The following is a 15,818-nucleotide window of genomic DNA, read 5'->3' as shown; positions in this document are numbered from 1 at the left end:
TTACACCTGACCGCAATGGTTCCTTCAGAATAAAAGCTGAACCTCACGACCCCTTCAGGGTCTCGTTTCCGCCAATAATAACCTGTTGTGACCTGGGAGCATTCCGATGCTAGTCTAATCGGAGCCGCTGCTTTTCTACCGGCTTTGGTAAAAAGGATGGTCCACGGACCTCGACACTCTGGATCTAAATGGAGGCTTCCCTTGGGGTACGTAGACCGACAGATGGTGTTTAATGTGTGTTCTAAATCTCCAACTGAAGTTTAGAGCGAATCATTCACTCCACTCAGAACTAAATGCTTCTCCGTATATGAGGTTCTGATAACAACATTCCACACATACATCATTCGTCTCACGTCTCATTCCACCTAGTTCATCAGTACACAGAGTGTTTAAAGTTAGTCTTGTTTAAGTTGTGTAGAAATAAATTTCCATCTGATTGATATTTCATATTTCTGTGGAATCTCACATTTTGTGGTTCATAAGTAAGATGTAAACTACCCATTGTTACAACAGCATCCAGGGCAGCAGAGCAGGTCTCGTTGAACAAATGCAAAAGGCCATCTACATCCATGCAGGAAACTGAACGGGGTATTGTGAGAGGACCAATATCCAGGAGAGAAAGAAAATTTGAGGTCGTATTTAGAGATAAGCACCTAGAGTAACGAGCAGCCTGTCTCTGGGCTGGAGGAAGAAGACGTGAGATATTGAATAAAATTGCAGCATGGTCAGAAAATGCCGCAGAGTCCACAGACAAGTCAATCACATCTAGTTTTTTATTCATTTATTCATTCATTCATTCATTTATTTTTTTCCGTCATAACAAATACATATAAAACACATGAAAAGCAAAATAATTATCTAATAAAGAACATAATAATTATCACAGGTACAAATTCCTCTTATAAATTAAACAGTTTCTTTAGATATAATTTATGAGCGAAAAGGTATAGGCTGAAGTTAAACTTATTTAAGCCTACCCATTAATTCATTACAAAAAAAAAACCTTGTCATAAATATCAAAAGTAAATAAACATATAAACAATACAATTATTACATGCATCATCCTAATTTCAACAAAATCAATCAAGAGATATAACCTGAATAAAACAAAAACAATTGAAGTAAATCAAGAGGTATAAAACGTGTGACAACACTAATTTTGGTGCACTTGGTAATTATGTAAAGCATTATTTTTAAAACTCTTTTTGAATGTTTTCAACGAGCATGAATTTTTTAATCTATCCTCTAGGCTATTCCATAAACTCACTCCTCTTACTGAGATACATCATTGTTTTTTATTGGTTCTAATATTCTTTTTTTTTTTTTTTTTGAAAATCCCAGTTCCTCTTAGACTATATCCTCCTTCCCTTAGTTCAAACATCCTTTGGAGATAAGGTGGAAGTTGAGCCTGATATGCCTGATATACTACAACCAGTGTATGCAGGTCAATAATTTCGTAAAATTTTAGAACTTTTAAATGGATAAAGATAGGATTTGTTGGCGCAAAATAGTTAGCATGGGAAATTATTCGAACTACCTTTTTTTGAAGTAAATATATAGGATAAATATTTGCTCTGTAATTATTTCCCCATATTTCAACACCATAGCTCAGATAGTTCAAAAGATAAAGCCAAAATCCAGGGTGTAAGAGCCGGTGTGTGTGGTGACATTTACCAGTTGTTGTAATCCAAATGCGTCCAAGATGTCAAGAAAATCCTTCACCAATGGCTTCAGAGGACAGCAAATGTGGATATTAAAATCACCTAGGATAATTCCCTGGTCATATTTAGGGAGTAAATCAACTAAAAGATCAGAGAGTTCATTTATAAAGACACTGTTATAATTTGGTGGCCTGTAGCAAAGTACGAGTATGGGAAGAGAAAACCCCAGCTCAAAAAATGAAACCTCAAAGCTGGTTGGAGCCAGTGGCCTAGCAAGGGGTTTTAGGGGGAGACTGGAACAATAGAGCTCCAAGAGTTGACGTCACTTCTCCCAGCATGCAACAGTTCAAATCGAAACGGCACCATTTTGGCAGGCAGGAGCCCGCAGCTAGACCATTTGTTGTCATAAATCTCACACGGGAAATATGGTCGATTCCTGTTGTGCCCCAGGATGCCAGAACAGACGGGGACAAGTCAAGGGAAGATTCTTCTACAGGATTCCCTAAGATCCGGAGCGCCGCAAACGTTGGATCATTGTAATAAAACGCACTAGTGACCGGGCTTAAATGAAACTGTGGGATCCCGAGAGTAAAGGATTTCACTTATGCAGCGACCGCTTCATATCAGGTACTTAAACTGACTTTTCCTCAACTGTGTATGGTATTTATTTTAAATGCTTTTATTACGATTCTTAGTGGGCTTCCTAAACTTATTTTGGCATGGCTTTTTCTGTCTTATTACTCATAGCAACAAGTAAACATCACGTAAAACGTTGCCTCGTGAGTTCTGCGTGCTGCCGTCTCCGTGTTTTATGATCACAGCAATTAACCGGCTAAGCTGTATTTAATATTTAAGCAATGATTGATCAAGTGTCAGATCACACATTAAAAGCACTTTGGATTGCTATTATCTGTCTCACCGAGACAGCTCTCATACAGATCCTGAGACGCTCCTGCCTGACATATTTATTTTATTCGCGGAAAAAAATCAAACTAGTGATTTCTCTTGGCGTTCAATTTATACATTCAAACAGCACAGCACTCTATTTAAACTACTTACGTGTAAATCTGTTATTTGTCCATCCATCCATCCATTTTCATCCGCTTATCCAGAGTCGGGTTGCGGGGGCAGTAGCGTCGAGAGGCCCAGACTTCCCTCTCCCCAGCCGCCGGAGCCAGCTCCTCCGGGGGAATCCCAAGGGGTTCCCCGGCCAGGTCCAGTAAGAAGTCCGCTCCGACAGCTTCTGGCGTTTTTAAAAAGTATCCCAGGGACACGGTAAGGGTCAGAGATGTTTAGTCGATTTAATTTCTGAATATATAAAACGATTTCTTCGGTTTTAAAGTGTGAAGTAAACTCTGTAGCGTTATTAAGATCCTATTGTCTGCCCTTAACAGCTGCCCCTTCATACAGTAACATCGCCAAGGTCGGATGCTGGGTTCAGTATGTTTACATTCCAGGAGAAGAGACAGAGAAGAGAAGAAGAACGCTTTCCATTAATTAATCAAAGTACTTTATTCGTGATAAAGCTAATCAGAGCATATGTTGATCAATAATAATCAGGTGAATGATCTGTGAAATAAAGATGTCATGAGTTATGTGTTTAATGAATAAACAGGACTGCACCAGACAGACTGATCTACATTACCATGGAAACGCATGACACATTGTTTTAAACCAATCAGAACTTTCGTCTGTCGTAGAGAGAATCTGGGTTGTTTAGTGAAGTTGTCCAATCCGGTTTACTAAGCTTTGTAAACAATTAGGGGATATAAAACAAGGCAACGCCATTTTAACTCAGTTCCATTTTAACCTCAGTTCTGTTCAATTGGAGGTCCTAAGGATTTCCATCGTCATCATTAAGAAAGTTACAGGCTGGCCAGCTGTACTTTCCTATTTTAAGCTGAGAACTGTCAAGCTGGAAATTTCTGTCGTTTGAACAACAAGACGACGGTTCCTTCACAATAAGAGCTGAACCCGCCGAGATCTGCTACTACTACCGGAGCTATCCGTAGACTGGTTTGTCGTGCTGCACCACTGTTTCATCAGCCCAGCACCAAGGGGGGTTCTAGGACCTGACACTCCTGATCTGACCGCGGGAGACTCCTTAGGTACGTAGTCACGGCACAAAATGGCGGCTCATGTCATCAGCTTCTGAAGCCTCGTGGTAGCCTAGTCATAACAACCAGATTCGCTACGTCAGCCTAGAGATTCTGAACAACACACACACACACCAACACGAAACATCTAAATCCATATGCATCCATCATTGAGATAGTCCTGGTAGATTGTAAGAATTTATAATTATAGAAATTAAAGATTCTTAAACGATCCCAACTCTCTTTTCTTGTCTCTCAGTCAATACAGAGTGTTTAAGTAAACTCTCTGATGATAAAAACAACCACTTCTGATTATAATACTTAGATCTAATTACAGTGTATAAATATACAAACTACAGATCATTACAACTCCGAAGTAAAATCCAAGCTGATCCCGTTAACATTCATGTGTTTGTTTACCTTTTGTTACCTGCCAAAATGGCGTCTACTAACTGAGAGTCACGTGGGGTCCGGAGCTCTATACAGGGATAATAAGCCCCCCTACGGCAAGAGTGTCTTGGCTCATTGATAATGTTACAGTCAGGAGGATGGAGTTCAACCAGAGAAGCCGACTCATCAGGCGGGACCCACATTTCAGTCATTGCAGAACAAGCTCACTTCCTTGTCGATGTAGAAGTTCTTTAGAATAGATGTTTTATTCCTAACAGCGGACATTCTGTAGAGCAATCCGAATAGGTGGCAGGGACCGCAACGGAAGCTGCGGGGAGGATCGCCACATACCCGACCTCACAGGATAACAAAGATTATGGGGATTTACTCCTCCAGTGCGGCGCATCGTATGACTGCTCCCATATGTCAAGCAAACCGACCAGCATTGCCATTCCGTCGGAGGGATCTGATCCTGACCCTGACATAGGCACGTTTTCTGCGCCGTCCGGCCAGGAGTACCAAGAAGCTCCATCAGAAACTCCTCAAACAGGCTACCAAAAATCGGCCCAAAAGTCGCATCATGAAACCGTGGAAATCCCGGGTTTAAGCAAAGATCCATGAGTGTATGCCGGTCATATTGTAAAGTAGGATGACAATCAGCTGAAAAGCGATTCAAAAACAAAAGAGTCAGCATGATAGCCAGGAGAAGCAGACGGCGTGCCACAACAGTCAGCGCCATCTTTGAACTCCAGTACTGGGACCAGAGTTAATAGGGTTTGTATGGGGACCGTGAGTGGGTGTCTAGCATTCACTTTTGACTTAGGTTGTATGTGTATGTGTGAGCATGAGGGTGTGAGTGTGTGACTGTTTGTGTATGACTGTATTTGTCAGGTGGGATCTTGGACTCCTCCCTTCTCTTGGGTCTTCCAGTGCTGCCTGCCCTCCCCATGCAACATTTGCTGCTGAGTGTAGGATCTTGGTCTGCCTGCGTGTTCGCGGCTCCCCGGTTCACGGAACTTAAGATTTTAGGCATCTGTCTGATTGATCCCGTTGGCTGCCTGGTGGGATCTGCGTCCCTGGCCTCTGTTGGGTCCCCGGTGGGGTTGGTCGCCCCTGGGTCCGGGGGCACTGGTTCCTGGGCTTAGCCAGCTTGGAGGTGGGAGGCTGCGGGCCGGCCTCTGGGCTTGCCACTGTTATCTCCCTGGACTCTGCTGGCTGCTGGTTGTGGCCCCCCGGGGTAATCCTCTGCACCTCTCAAGGAGGGGCTGGGGCTTTTCTGGTTACAGTCTCCCTGGGGTCCCTAAGCTCTGCTGCAGCTCCTGGATCTCAGGGACTTGGAGCTCCCTCCATCTCCTACACATCTTGCTCCTATAGAGAAACCTTGTATATACAAGCAGGTGTACGTACACTAGTGCATTGAAGCCGCCCTGTGATTGGCTGATTGGATAACTGCATTAAGGAGAAGTTTGTTCCTAGTAATCCGTTAGGTGAGAGTAAGTGTGAATGTGAAGTTCCATCGACCGGTAATTAGTAGGGCTGTAGTGAAGCCTCGATGACGTCGACGGCTCGATTCTAAAAATTCGTCGACGTCAGATCCGGTAGTCGACGCACCGCGCCCACTTGTTGCATCCCCAGGAGTTTGTAAATAGAGGTGGAATCTGTCTGTTTTTCCTCTAGTTCGCCCTCTTCTCCGCCTTCACTAACATCTCCGCCAACTACCGAAGACCCGGAACAACGTCCGTCCGCTACTAGGTTCCTTTCCTGTTTTGCCCGCCTTCGTTTCCCGGCAACGGACAACAACTTCCGGGGTCAAATGCGCTGCTCCGTCTCTGTAGCAGATGCAGAAAATCACCGGGAGCGTTTCTCCCTTCATTAAGGAGCTTCTTTCAGACATTAGGAGAGCTGTTTTGGTGGTAGCAGTCTCTCCTCCATGCTGGTCTGTTTGCTGCTGGGTGTTTTTGGTTTATTTAAACTTGGTAACTTGAACTTAACGTTGGTAAAGCTACTGTTAGCATTTTCACTAACAGCTTCTTGCGTTTGGATAAGCTGTTACGTTTTGGTTTAGAGTTGATCTTTTTTCAATCCAATCCAATCCGATTTTATTTATAAAGCGCATTCACAAGGCATTACAACCAAACAAGGCGCTGTACACTAGAAATGTTGGTTAATTAAACAAGCGATATTTAAACATGTTGAACACATATAAAAAATAATAATTTGTGGTGCAGATCTCCCTTTTATTACATTTAGAGTGTTGTGGGTTTTCGGTTTAGTTTAAAATATCACCTTGAGTTTGGTTTAACCGCCCAGTTTAGAGTTTGGAACTTTGGAGATTCTTATTTTGGTCCAAAACCCTGTAGTCTTTGCCCAGCGGGAACTCCCTAGTTATCTGTACTTTTGTTTTAATTCCCCACAGGCAGAATTAGTTTTATTACTCCCAACCTGTGGATGGAAAGATTTGTTTTTTTGTAGTTGTAAATAAACCTGATCATCATTTTAACTTTAAAATCCCACATTATTGTCCCTTCCTTTTTGCACACGAGCCAAACTCCCCAGGAAGAGTCGTAACACCACTCGCCTCACGCACATTACTGACCAAAACAAAGCAGCATGGAGACAATCCGTCTCCAACCACCTCTCAGGCAGCAGCCTGCACTCCCAAGTTCTACACATGACCAGAACATAACCAACCAACACAATAAAAGCAGTGTTATACAAAATGGGAGGCCTGTAGTGTTTATTCCGACTAGAAGATCATGAACGCGCTCTAAAGTTTGGCTTCACTTTACTAAATGCGACGAGTGACAACGATCTAAGTGTGAGGCATCATTGTTTAAATCTGCTCCAGCAGTTAAATAAATTGTTAAAGATAACGTTAGCTTGATATGTTAGCTTCCATTGCCACCGTTGTTATCAGCTAATGGTGCGTTCGCTTTCTCCTTGGAAATTCTAACTTCCCAGTAGGAAAAATCAAATGAAAAAAAAACGGCAAAAGGAATGAAGATACACAGTAAATTTAGTTCACAGTAAAGATGTTTGCTTCAGTTTAATTATCAGCTTTTAAAACTACAAGGACGATGTTAAAATACAAACAGATTTATGTTATTTATCGTGATATTTATCAAATATTGTTATATATTGAGAAATATATATATTTAATTATAAAAGAATTAAAATAATAAACACTCAAAAGTATCGAAAATTGGTACCGTTAAGTACCGGTATCGATTCGTAGGTACCGGGAATTAGTACTGGATCGATTCAAATGTCAAAGGTATCCATCCCTATTGGCAATTCACATCATGTTTCTGTGTTTCCTATAGATGTTCAACAGCTGGTGCTGGTTAAAGAAGAAGCTCCTGAGGAACAGAGTGCAGGTGTGGACCAGAAAGACCCAGAACACATCCACATGAAGGAGGAACAAGAAGAAAACTGGACCAGTCTGGAGGGAGAGCAGCTCCATTTGGAGGAGAAAACTGATGCTGCCAGGTTTCCATTCACATTTGCTTCTATAAAGAGTGAGGATGATGAAGAGAAACCTCTGTTCTCACAGCTTCATCAGCAGCAAGTAGAAGACAAAGAAGTTCCAACCAACAGCTCAGCTCACCAGATGACAGCAGAAACTGGTGGAAGAGCAGAAACTAGCAGGAACCAAGATTTGAACCCTCATGAACAGACATCTGATTCTTCAGAAACTGAAATGGGTGGAGATGATGAAGATGGTGATGATGTGAATCTAGAATCTGAGCTGTCAGACTCTGGGTCTGAAACTGGAGAAGAAGACAGTGACTGGAATGAAAGCAGGTCTTCTGATTCACATGTTAGGACTGTCAACAAGTCCTTTAGCTGCCCTGAGTGTGGTGAACAATTTGTCCACAAGAGGTCTCTCCAGAAACATGTGAGAGTGTCAGGGCATTCAGCAAAAATGTCTTCAAGCTGTTTGGTCAAAAATAAATGTGTTGGAGTGAAGCAACATGTAGACTCATGCAAGAAAGTCCAGAAAAGGCTAAAATCATTTAGTTGTGATGACTGTGGAAAAATATTTAGTGCAATGTGTGATTTAAACGTGCACATGAGAGTCCACACAGGAGAAAAACCTTTTTCCTGTAAGCTCTGTCAAAAAAGACTTAGCAGTAAGAAAGCTTTAAACAGTCACATGAGAGTCCACACAGGAGAACAACCTTTTGCCTGTGAGCTCTGTGGTCGAAGATTTAGCCAAAAGGCATCTTTAAACAAGCACATGAATGTCCACACTGGAAATAAACCTTTTGCTTGTGAGCTCTGTGGTCGAAGATTTGGCGCAAGAAATAATTTTAACAGGCACATGAGAGTCCACACAGGAGAACAACCTTTTGTCTGTGAGCTCTGTGGTCGAAGATTTGGAGAGAAAGCAAAATTAGGCATTCACATGAGAATCCACACAGGAGAAAAACCTTTTGTCTGTGTGCTCTGTGGTAAAAGATTAGCCTATAAACTAGCATTAGACAATCACATGAGAATCCACACAGGAGTAAAACCTTTTGTCTGTGTGCTCTGTGGTAAAAGATTCGCCCAAAAACAAGCCTTGGAGAGTCACGTCAGAGTCCACACAGGATTAAAACCTTTTGTCTGTGGGCTCTGTGGTAAAAGATTTAGCCAAAAGTCAACTTTAAACAACCACACGAGAGTCCACACAGGAGAAAAACCTTCTTGCCTGTGAGACATGTGGTCAAAGATTTAGCGATAAGACAGAGTTAAACAGTCACATTAGAGTTCACACAAGACATAATGAATTATTTTGAATGTGATTGATAGAAAAAAATTCCATCTGTGAGAGCAGGGGAGTGGAGGAGGAGTGTATAAATACACGCATGTGTGTGTGTGTATGTGTGTGTGTGTGTGTGTGTGTGCATGGAAACCTTGTGGCTTCATATGGTATAAGCAGTTCTGAAAGATATGAAGGCCCAAGGCCATTAGGACACTTAAAAACCATTTAAAGTATTTTAAAATCGATCCTGAAAAAAACGGGGAGCCAATGTAGTGATTCTGAAACTGGAGTGATGTGCTTCCGCCTCCTGGTCTTCACCAGAACACGTGCTGCTGAGTTTTGTAATAGTTGTAGACCTGAAATCTTCTTTTTAGGAAGACCAGAAAGCAGGGCATTGCAGTAGTCTATCTTACTGGTAATAAAAGCATCCATCAGCGTCTCCGTATTGGCCCGAGAGAGAATGGGGCAGATTCTGGCGATGTTCTTCAGATGATAAAAACCCATTTTGGTGATATTTTTAATATGATGGATAAACGTCAGCTCAGAGTGAAAGATGACACTCAGGTTCTTCACCTGTGAAGATGGATTAAGAGACAGTGATTGTAATTTTGGTAAAAGTTTCTTTCTCTGGGCCTCAGGAGGGCGCATATAAAGGTTAAAAAGCACTGGGCCTAAAATTGAATCCTGGGGCACACCACATGCAATCCCATGGACCGTAGAGGAACAGGTATCCAAACCCACCATAAAAGTCCTGTCGGTGAGGTAGGAAGTGAACCATCGGTGAACAGCACCAGAGAGGCCGATCCCTTTCAAACGAGTTAAAAGAACAGTGTGGTCTACTGTGTCAAAGGCAGCACTTAGATCCAGTAGAACCAACACAGTCACCTTCTGTTTATCATAATTTACTCTAAAACCATTTAAAATCCTCAGAAGGGTCGTCTTGGTGCTGTGGTTCACCCTAAAACCAGACTGAAATTTTTCAAAGACATTATGGGTGTCGATAAAATCATTCAGTTGAATTAAAACAAGCTTTTCTAAAATGTTGCTTAATGGTAAGTTGGATACCGGTCGATAATTGTTTAAATTGTTAAAATCTAAATTGTTGTTCTTCAGCAGAGGCCTCACCACCGCCCGTTTAAAAGCGGCAGGAAAGACCCCCGTCTGAAGGGAGTAATTCATCATAGTTAAATCCTCATCTGTAAAAGAATCATAAAATTGTTTTAAAAACCTTGTGGGAATAGGTTCCAGGACACGTGTGGTGGGTCTCACTGGGGAGAAAACCTTATCAAGACTCAGCTTCAACCAGAACAACACTATCCAGTGTTTCCTCGGGTAGACACACACTCTCAGATGTGTCTAAAACCACGTTACGTAGAGAGGATAAAATATTACATCTGATGGAGTCTACCTTCCCTCTGAAGTGGCCTGCAAACTCCTCAGAGAGTGTTTGAGGGGTTTTTCTGAGTTGGAGTTGAGAATATTATTGATTGTGGAGAAAAGACTTTTAGGGTTATTTTTATGGACCGAGAGGATTTTGGAAAAGTATGCGTTTCTTGAATTTCTTACAGCATTGTTGTATGTTTTTAGTAGTTGTGAATATATCTGATGATTTATTGTTATCTTGTTTTTTCTGCATCTCCTCTCCGCCACTCTGCAGTTTGTCTTTAGTTTTTTTAGGTTTTCATTTCTCCAAGGTGATGTATGATTTGACTGTAAGTTTTTGGTTTTGAGTGGAGCAAGCTAGTTAAGAGCTGACTCAAGTCTTCTGTTAAAATTGTAACGTGAGGAAATATGGGTTTTCTGTCACAAAGGTGGTGTTGGACTCAGCTGGGTCAAAGCTGGGTCGTTGAGAACTTTGACCCACAGATTAAGACCTGAACGCCAGCGAGTCTGGGTGGAAACCATAACATCTGCCACCTGCAGCTTCGTGCCAGAAGATGTTGTTCCCACAGAAGATGTTGTTTCCATAAATGTAGTCATAACAAGTCTTAAAACTTTCTTTTCTTGTTTTGAATGTTAAAAGTTTAATCATCAATTTGCTCATTATAAATGTGTTTTAATCAAATGAATGATTCTTATGCGTTGGGGTAATTATAATGGATGAATGAATCCATACTTAAATAATGTTTGAGGATGTTTGTTATCGACCTTCACACACACTCAAGCACACACACACTCAAGCACACACACTCAAACACACCCACACACAGATTCTCACAGTAAACTCCAAAACACATTTGCTGACGCACACGTTTGCTTTGAGAAGAGAAAGGTTTTTGGTAAGTTTCAGTCTCATGATTTCAGTTCGTGTTGGACAACGAAAGAGAGAGGACCTGAAAACCAAAGGGGGGGCAGAGCCGGCTGGCTCGTTTCTCCCCCCTCTCATGCTGTTCCTGTCAGCCAGACAGAATAGCTGAATCGCAACTTCTAACGCAGACTCAGAGTCTTTTGATTTCTGAGTGAACTAAACTTAACAAACGCATCGACAAAACGCTTTTCCATCGACGTGTACCGAGGGCAACTCTGGACCGGTTCCGTTCGACACCTACGTCTCCCCTGTCAGCCGCTGGTGTCATCTGGATGAACCATCACCATCCTCCACGGCCCGGATCCGAAAGAGGGTCCACAAGAGTTCGGTGAGACAGAACACGGTGTTTAGCGTTTGATGCAGTTCTCTGATAAGACCTAAGTTTATCCAAACCATCACTTCACTCAGACACCTGTTTCTTCCTGAAGCAAAATCAGATGCACACACGCATCCATCTCACCTCATGTTCAATTCTCACTACACTTTGCACCCACACGCATCCATAATCACATATCACTCTCAACCTTCATTCACCGACAGAAGGTCTATTTGTATGGTGTCAGGTTTCCGCCAAAACCCGTGCAAGCGTAGCCAAAACCCGTGCACGCGTATTGTCCACACCGCGCGTGCGAACGGGACTCGCGCGTGGAGGTTAGAACCTCACGAGTGAAAATATACATGGCGAGAAGGTCATTTGTACACTGAGAGGGAGCAAACTGTGTCTGTGAGCGCACAAGGATGTGCGCAAGTGACAAACCAGCGTGCGCACGTTGGCCAACGAGCACACGGCAGAGGAAAACATGCGCGTGGCAGCCTTTCTGCGCGTGTGGCAGCCTTTCTGCACTCTCGGTGAGGCAGCCTCACTGCACGTGCGGCAGCCTTTCTGCTCGCTCGGTTTCTGATTCTGCTCGCTCGGCTGTTGGGAGTTTTGGCACTCTGGAGGCGTGGAAGAATTAAAGTGCCAGAAATTGAGCAGTTGAACTTTCAATTTGAGAGCAGAATTTCATATCAAGAGACCAACTTTTTAATTTCAGAATACGATTTTATATTATTGCTCTCAAAACTTGTAATGCTTGCGCTCAAAATGTCTGCTCTCTTTCAAATTCACTCTGTTCTCCTTCAAATCTTTGTTTCTGCGCTCAGATTTAACCTTGTTACACTGGTATTGTCTACTCACGTGACAACTTTTTCTCTGCACGGATCAAAACTCCTCCCACAAGTCTGTCCTCTGCTCTCACGGATCTTGTCTGCTCTCGCTCAAAACTTAGAAGTACAATCTCCTAGCAACCGCTCAGCCAATAGAAAGACTTGTGGGACTGGGCGGGAACAAACCTCTTTGGGGTGCGCTCGTTTTGACGCTCTGTGGATTTTCCTGTGTGGCTGCCGCACCTGCGCACTAACAGCCTGGCTAATACCCGCCCTGATCTGGAGCGGGAGTTTCACCTGCACAAGCAAAATGGACCAGAACCAACAAGACGCTCAAGTAAGTTATTTTTCAAGGCTACTAGCTGCAGTTTATTCCATAAAATTGTTTTGTTATGCTACTTTTTACGACTCCTCGCATTTAATATTGCAACAGGGGCACATAGCTAGGTGGATTGGCGTCCTACATGGAATAAAATGTCCGGTGTTTCATCCAGGAACTGGTATCGAGTTATGAGGTGCTAGATATGTGTCAGGGAAAGATCCAAAAATGTTTTCTAGTGCCGTGTTCCCCAGAGTTGGATAAGTGAATGAAAAAGGATTGTTTCAACCAGCGCAGTAATTCTTATCTGCCAGCAGTCTGTCTGCTTTAGTTTAGAATAAGCCATGTAAATTAATGGGAGGTAGTAGCATTTTGTGTGCAAAACTGTAAAATTACTAAATTATGATACCAGTTATTCCTGTTGAGCTCAATAATCACGTTGACTGCAAATGAAAAGTAAGAAGTAACACATTTGCAGGAGCCAATTTAGACAGTAGACAAATTTTCACTTAGGGTGGAATATCCCTTTAAATCAAACTTCAAACATGCACGTGAACAATATACAGAATATTTGAATTACATTTCATGTTAATCATTATTGTTTACTTAACACTGATTGTTGGTCACTGATTTAAAAAATGTCTTTAATAGGTTTCCTGTCCATTGTGTGATAAGAATTTACTCAGGAGTCATGCCAGCTTTTGTGGTGAAGAGGAGGAAGAGGACAGGTGTATGTTTTTACCCATGCACGTTGTACACAACATGTTATGAGAGTTTAATCTTTTTTTTGTTTGTTTCCACATCTGAACAGCAACATACTGGATGTGGATGACTCTTCCAAGCACTTAAGCTGGTTTGAATTTTTACAAACATTTGTGTTTATGTGTAGGTTTTAAAATAAATAATAATAAACACAATGTTGTTGTCAATAGCTTATCAGACATCCTGAAGTTCCCACAAGAAAGAGTTGACAACACTAAAACCTTTAACATTAAAGTGACAAGGGACGACCTTTACCAGAGAGGTCTGAAACAGCGGGCCAGTCAGAAGCAGGCTTCCCCCAAAAACCAGCTAAGTGTTTCCTTTATTGGAGAACAAGGCATTGATGAAGGAGCACTACGCTGAGAGTTCCTAACCGGTATGTATTCCTTGCTAATGTCTACATACCAACTTTTAATATAGTTGAAAATGGCAAACTGTCATTTCTTTTTTCCCAATAGAAATGATGCGAGGCCTTGACTTGAACTTATTTGAAGGAGTTTCATGCAAAGGCAAAAACCTCAAATATAGCATCTCTTACTACCAGGAAAACAGATACAGGTATGTACAGTATGATGCTGCTCTACAGTGTAACTTGGCTTGTTTTGTGTTCAGGATCTGTGAGGAGATCATTGCCACCAGCTTGGTTCAAGGAGGACCAGCACCAAATTTCTTTTCTACTTGCTCCTACCATTTCTTGCGTCATGGACAAATAACAAATGAAGATGTGCCAGAGGTGACTGATACGGAAACCCAGAACCTGATTCAGGAGGTAAATTAAACAGAATAATTTATTTTCTGTAAATTGTACTAACAAGTGTTTCTGATTGAAGGTGGAACGTGCCGAAGAAGATGCCCTGACAGACCTTTCTGATGCCATTGTAGCATGTGGCTACACCGGTCCAATTCACAGCGATCACAAAAAGGCCATCATTGAGTAGGCTATGTTAATGTAGCATTAAACAAGTCATGCAATTTTTAAAAATGAGTTATTACAAGTTCATTATTCTTATTGCTAGGGCCATCAGTTTGCATTCAGTGATGAGACTCATACCGATGCTAAGTCAGCTTAGAGAAGGACTGGCCATCTAGGGTTTGGATGAGCTGTTGCCACGACACCACCAGGCACTTCAGCCCCTCTTTCTTCCTGGGAACCTTAAACAGGTAAGTACAAATTCTTTAGGCCTCTGCAAAAAAATATGTCCATTACAAAAACGTATAGGAAATACAGAGAAGCTGAAGCTGTTTTTGTTCCATCAACAGTTCTAATCGATTCTTATGAAAATACTAGGAATCAAATCAATTCACAAGTACAAGAATCTGTTTGTTTAACATTGTTTGCCCCAATTTATTTTTTACAGCTATCATTTTTTTTACAGACAGAAATTTTAAGTTTTCTTTAAGGAAGCTATCAGGTGTATATTTTATTCTAATATGGCAATGAAGTTTTACATATTCTTTAGTGGTATACATCTTCATTTTCTTATATTAATTTAGCTCTGCAGGATAAGCAGAAGTAAAATTTGTATAACTGAAAAACTGTCCTGTATTTATTTGAGTTCTTAAGTAATCATAAGAATAGTCCATACCTATTTGATAGCTGCAGCCCTAACAGTTTTATCTTTTTAATTCACAGTATTTTTAACAACGTCTTTTGTAGGTGGATGCAGACTTCGTTGTGGAGGCACTGGCTCCTCAGTACAGTGACAATGGATCAGTAAGACACAAAGGAGGTGGACATGATCAACTTTTTGCAGGACCTCTTGCAAAACCTGGAAGGAGGAGGTAGCCACAGAACCATGCAGGATTCACACTTTTACTGCTCATAATGCTTAGCTCTTTTTAAAATTGTTATGTTCAGTGCCTTGGGCTCCTGTAAAGGCAGTGGAAGGTGTTACATAAATAAAAATTGATTGATTGAGAAAAATTTGAAGTGTCAGAGAGACCATTGTGTTTCACCCAATCCCCCATCAAAAAAAAAAAAAATTATAAATATATTTGTTTTGAAACTGATTTAGCCATTACACCCTAATTAGACAATAAAGTAACTGGTTAATTACAGAGAGGTAATCAGTACCTCAATAATGTTAGTGACACACTGATTTTTTTTTCACCCTTCAGGAACAGATGACCAAGATGGGAGCCCATCAGATGGCTGTGGAGCAAAGCAGTTGTCAGTGCAAGGATGTTTTCAGTGGGTTTCAGGCCAGGCACATTTGCCACTAACAGACACAGAAAGAGAATTTTACAAGATAACTGTAAATGTTGATCACGACAGTACCACCCGGTATGGACCACACTTTGTGCTTTCCTACTGTTAATGCATGTGCTGTTGCTATCACCTTACCTACACGGCACGTTACTACATACACTGACTTTGAAAGTCAGCTTA

The 15,818-nt window shown here is 41.7% G+C and overlaps 1 protein-coding gene across 1 annotated transcript in view; it reads left to right on the top strand.

The window, feature by feature from the left end:
* The window catches only part of LOC129154110 (zinc finger protein OZF-like), a 35,926-nt gene extending 24,229 nt beyond the window's left edge, over window positions 1-11,697 (top strand). Inside the window, exon 3 of the mRNA XM_054733953.2 lies at window positions 7,471-11,697. Coding sequence (XP_054589928.2) covers window positions 7,471-8,846 — 1,376 coding nt within the window. The 3' untranslated portion in view covers window positions 8,847-11,697. The remainder of the gene's footprint in view (window positions 1-7,470) is intronic.
* Window positions 11,698-15,818: the final 4,121 nt, after the last annotated feature.

Source organism: Nothobranchius furzeri, chromosome 2 (assembly GCF_043380555.1).
Source record: "Nothobranchius furzeri strain GRZ-AD chromosome 2, NfurGRZ-RIMD1, whole genome shotgun sequence".
Taxonomy (NCBI): domain Eukaryota; kingdom Metazoa; phylum Chordata; class Actinopteri; order Cyprinodontiformes; family Nothobranchiidae; genus Nothobranchius; species Nothobranchius furzeri.
Note: the sequence above shows the minus strand (reverse complement) of the source record. Positions and strands in the feature narration are given on the sequence as shown.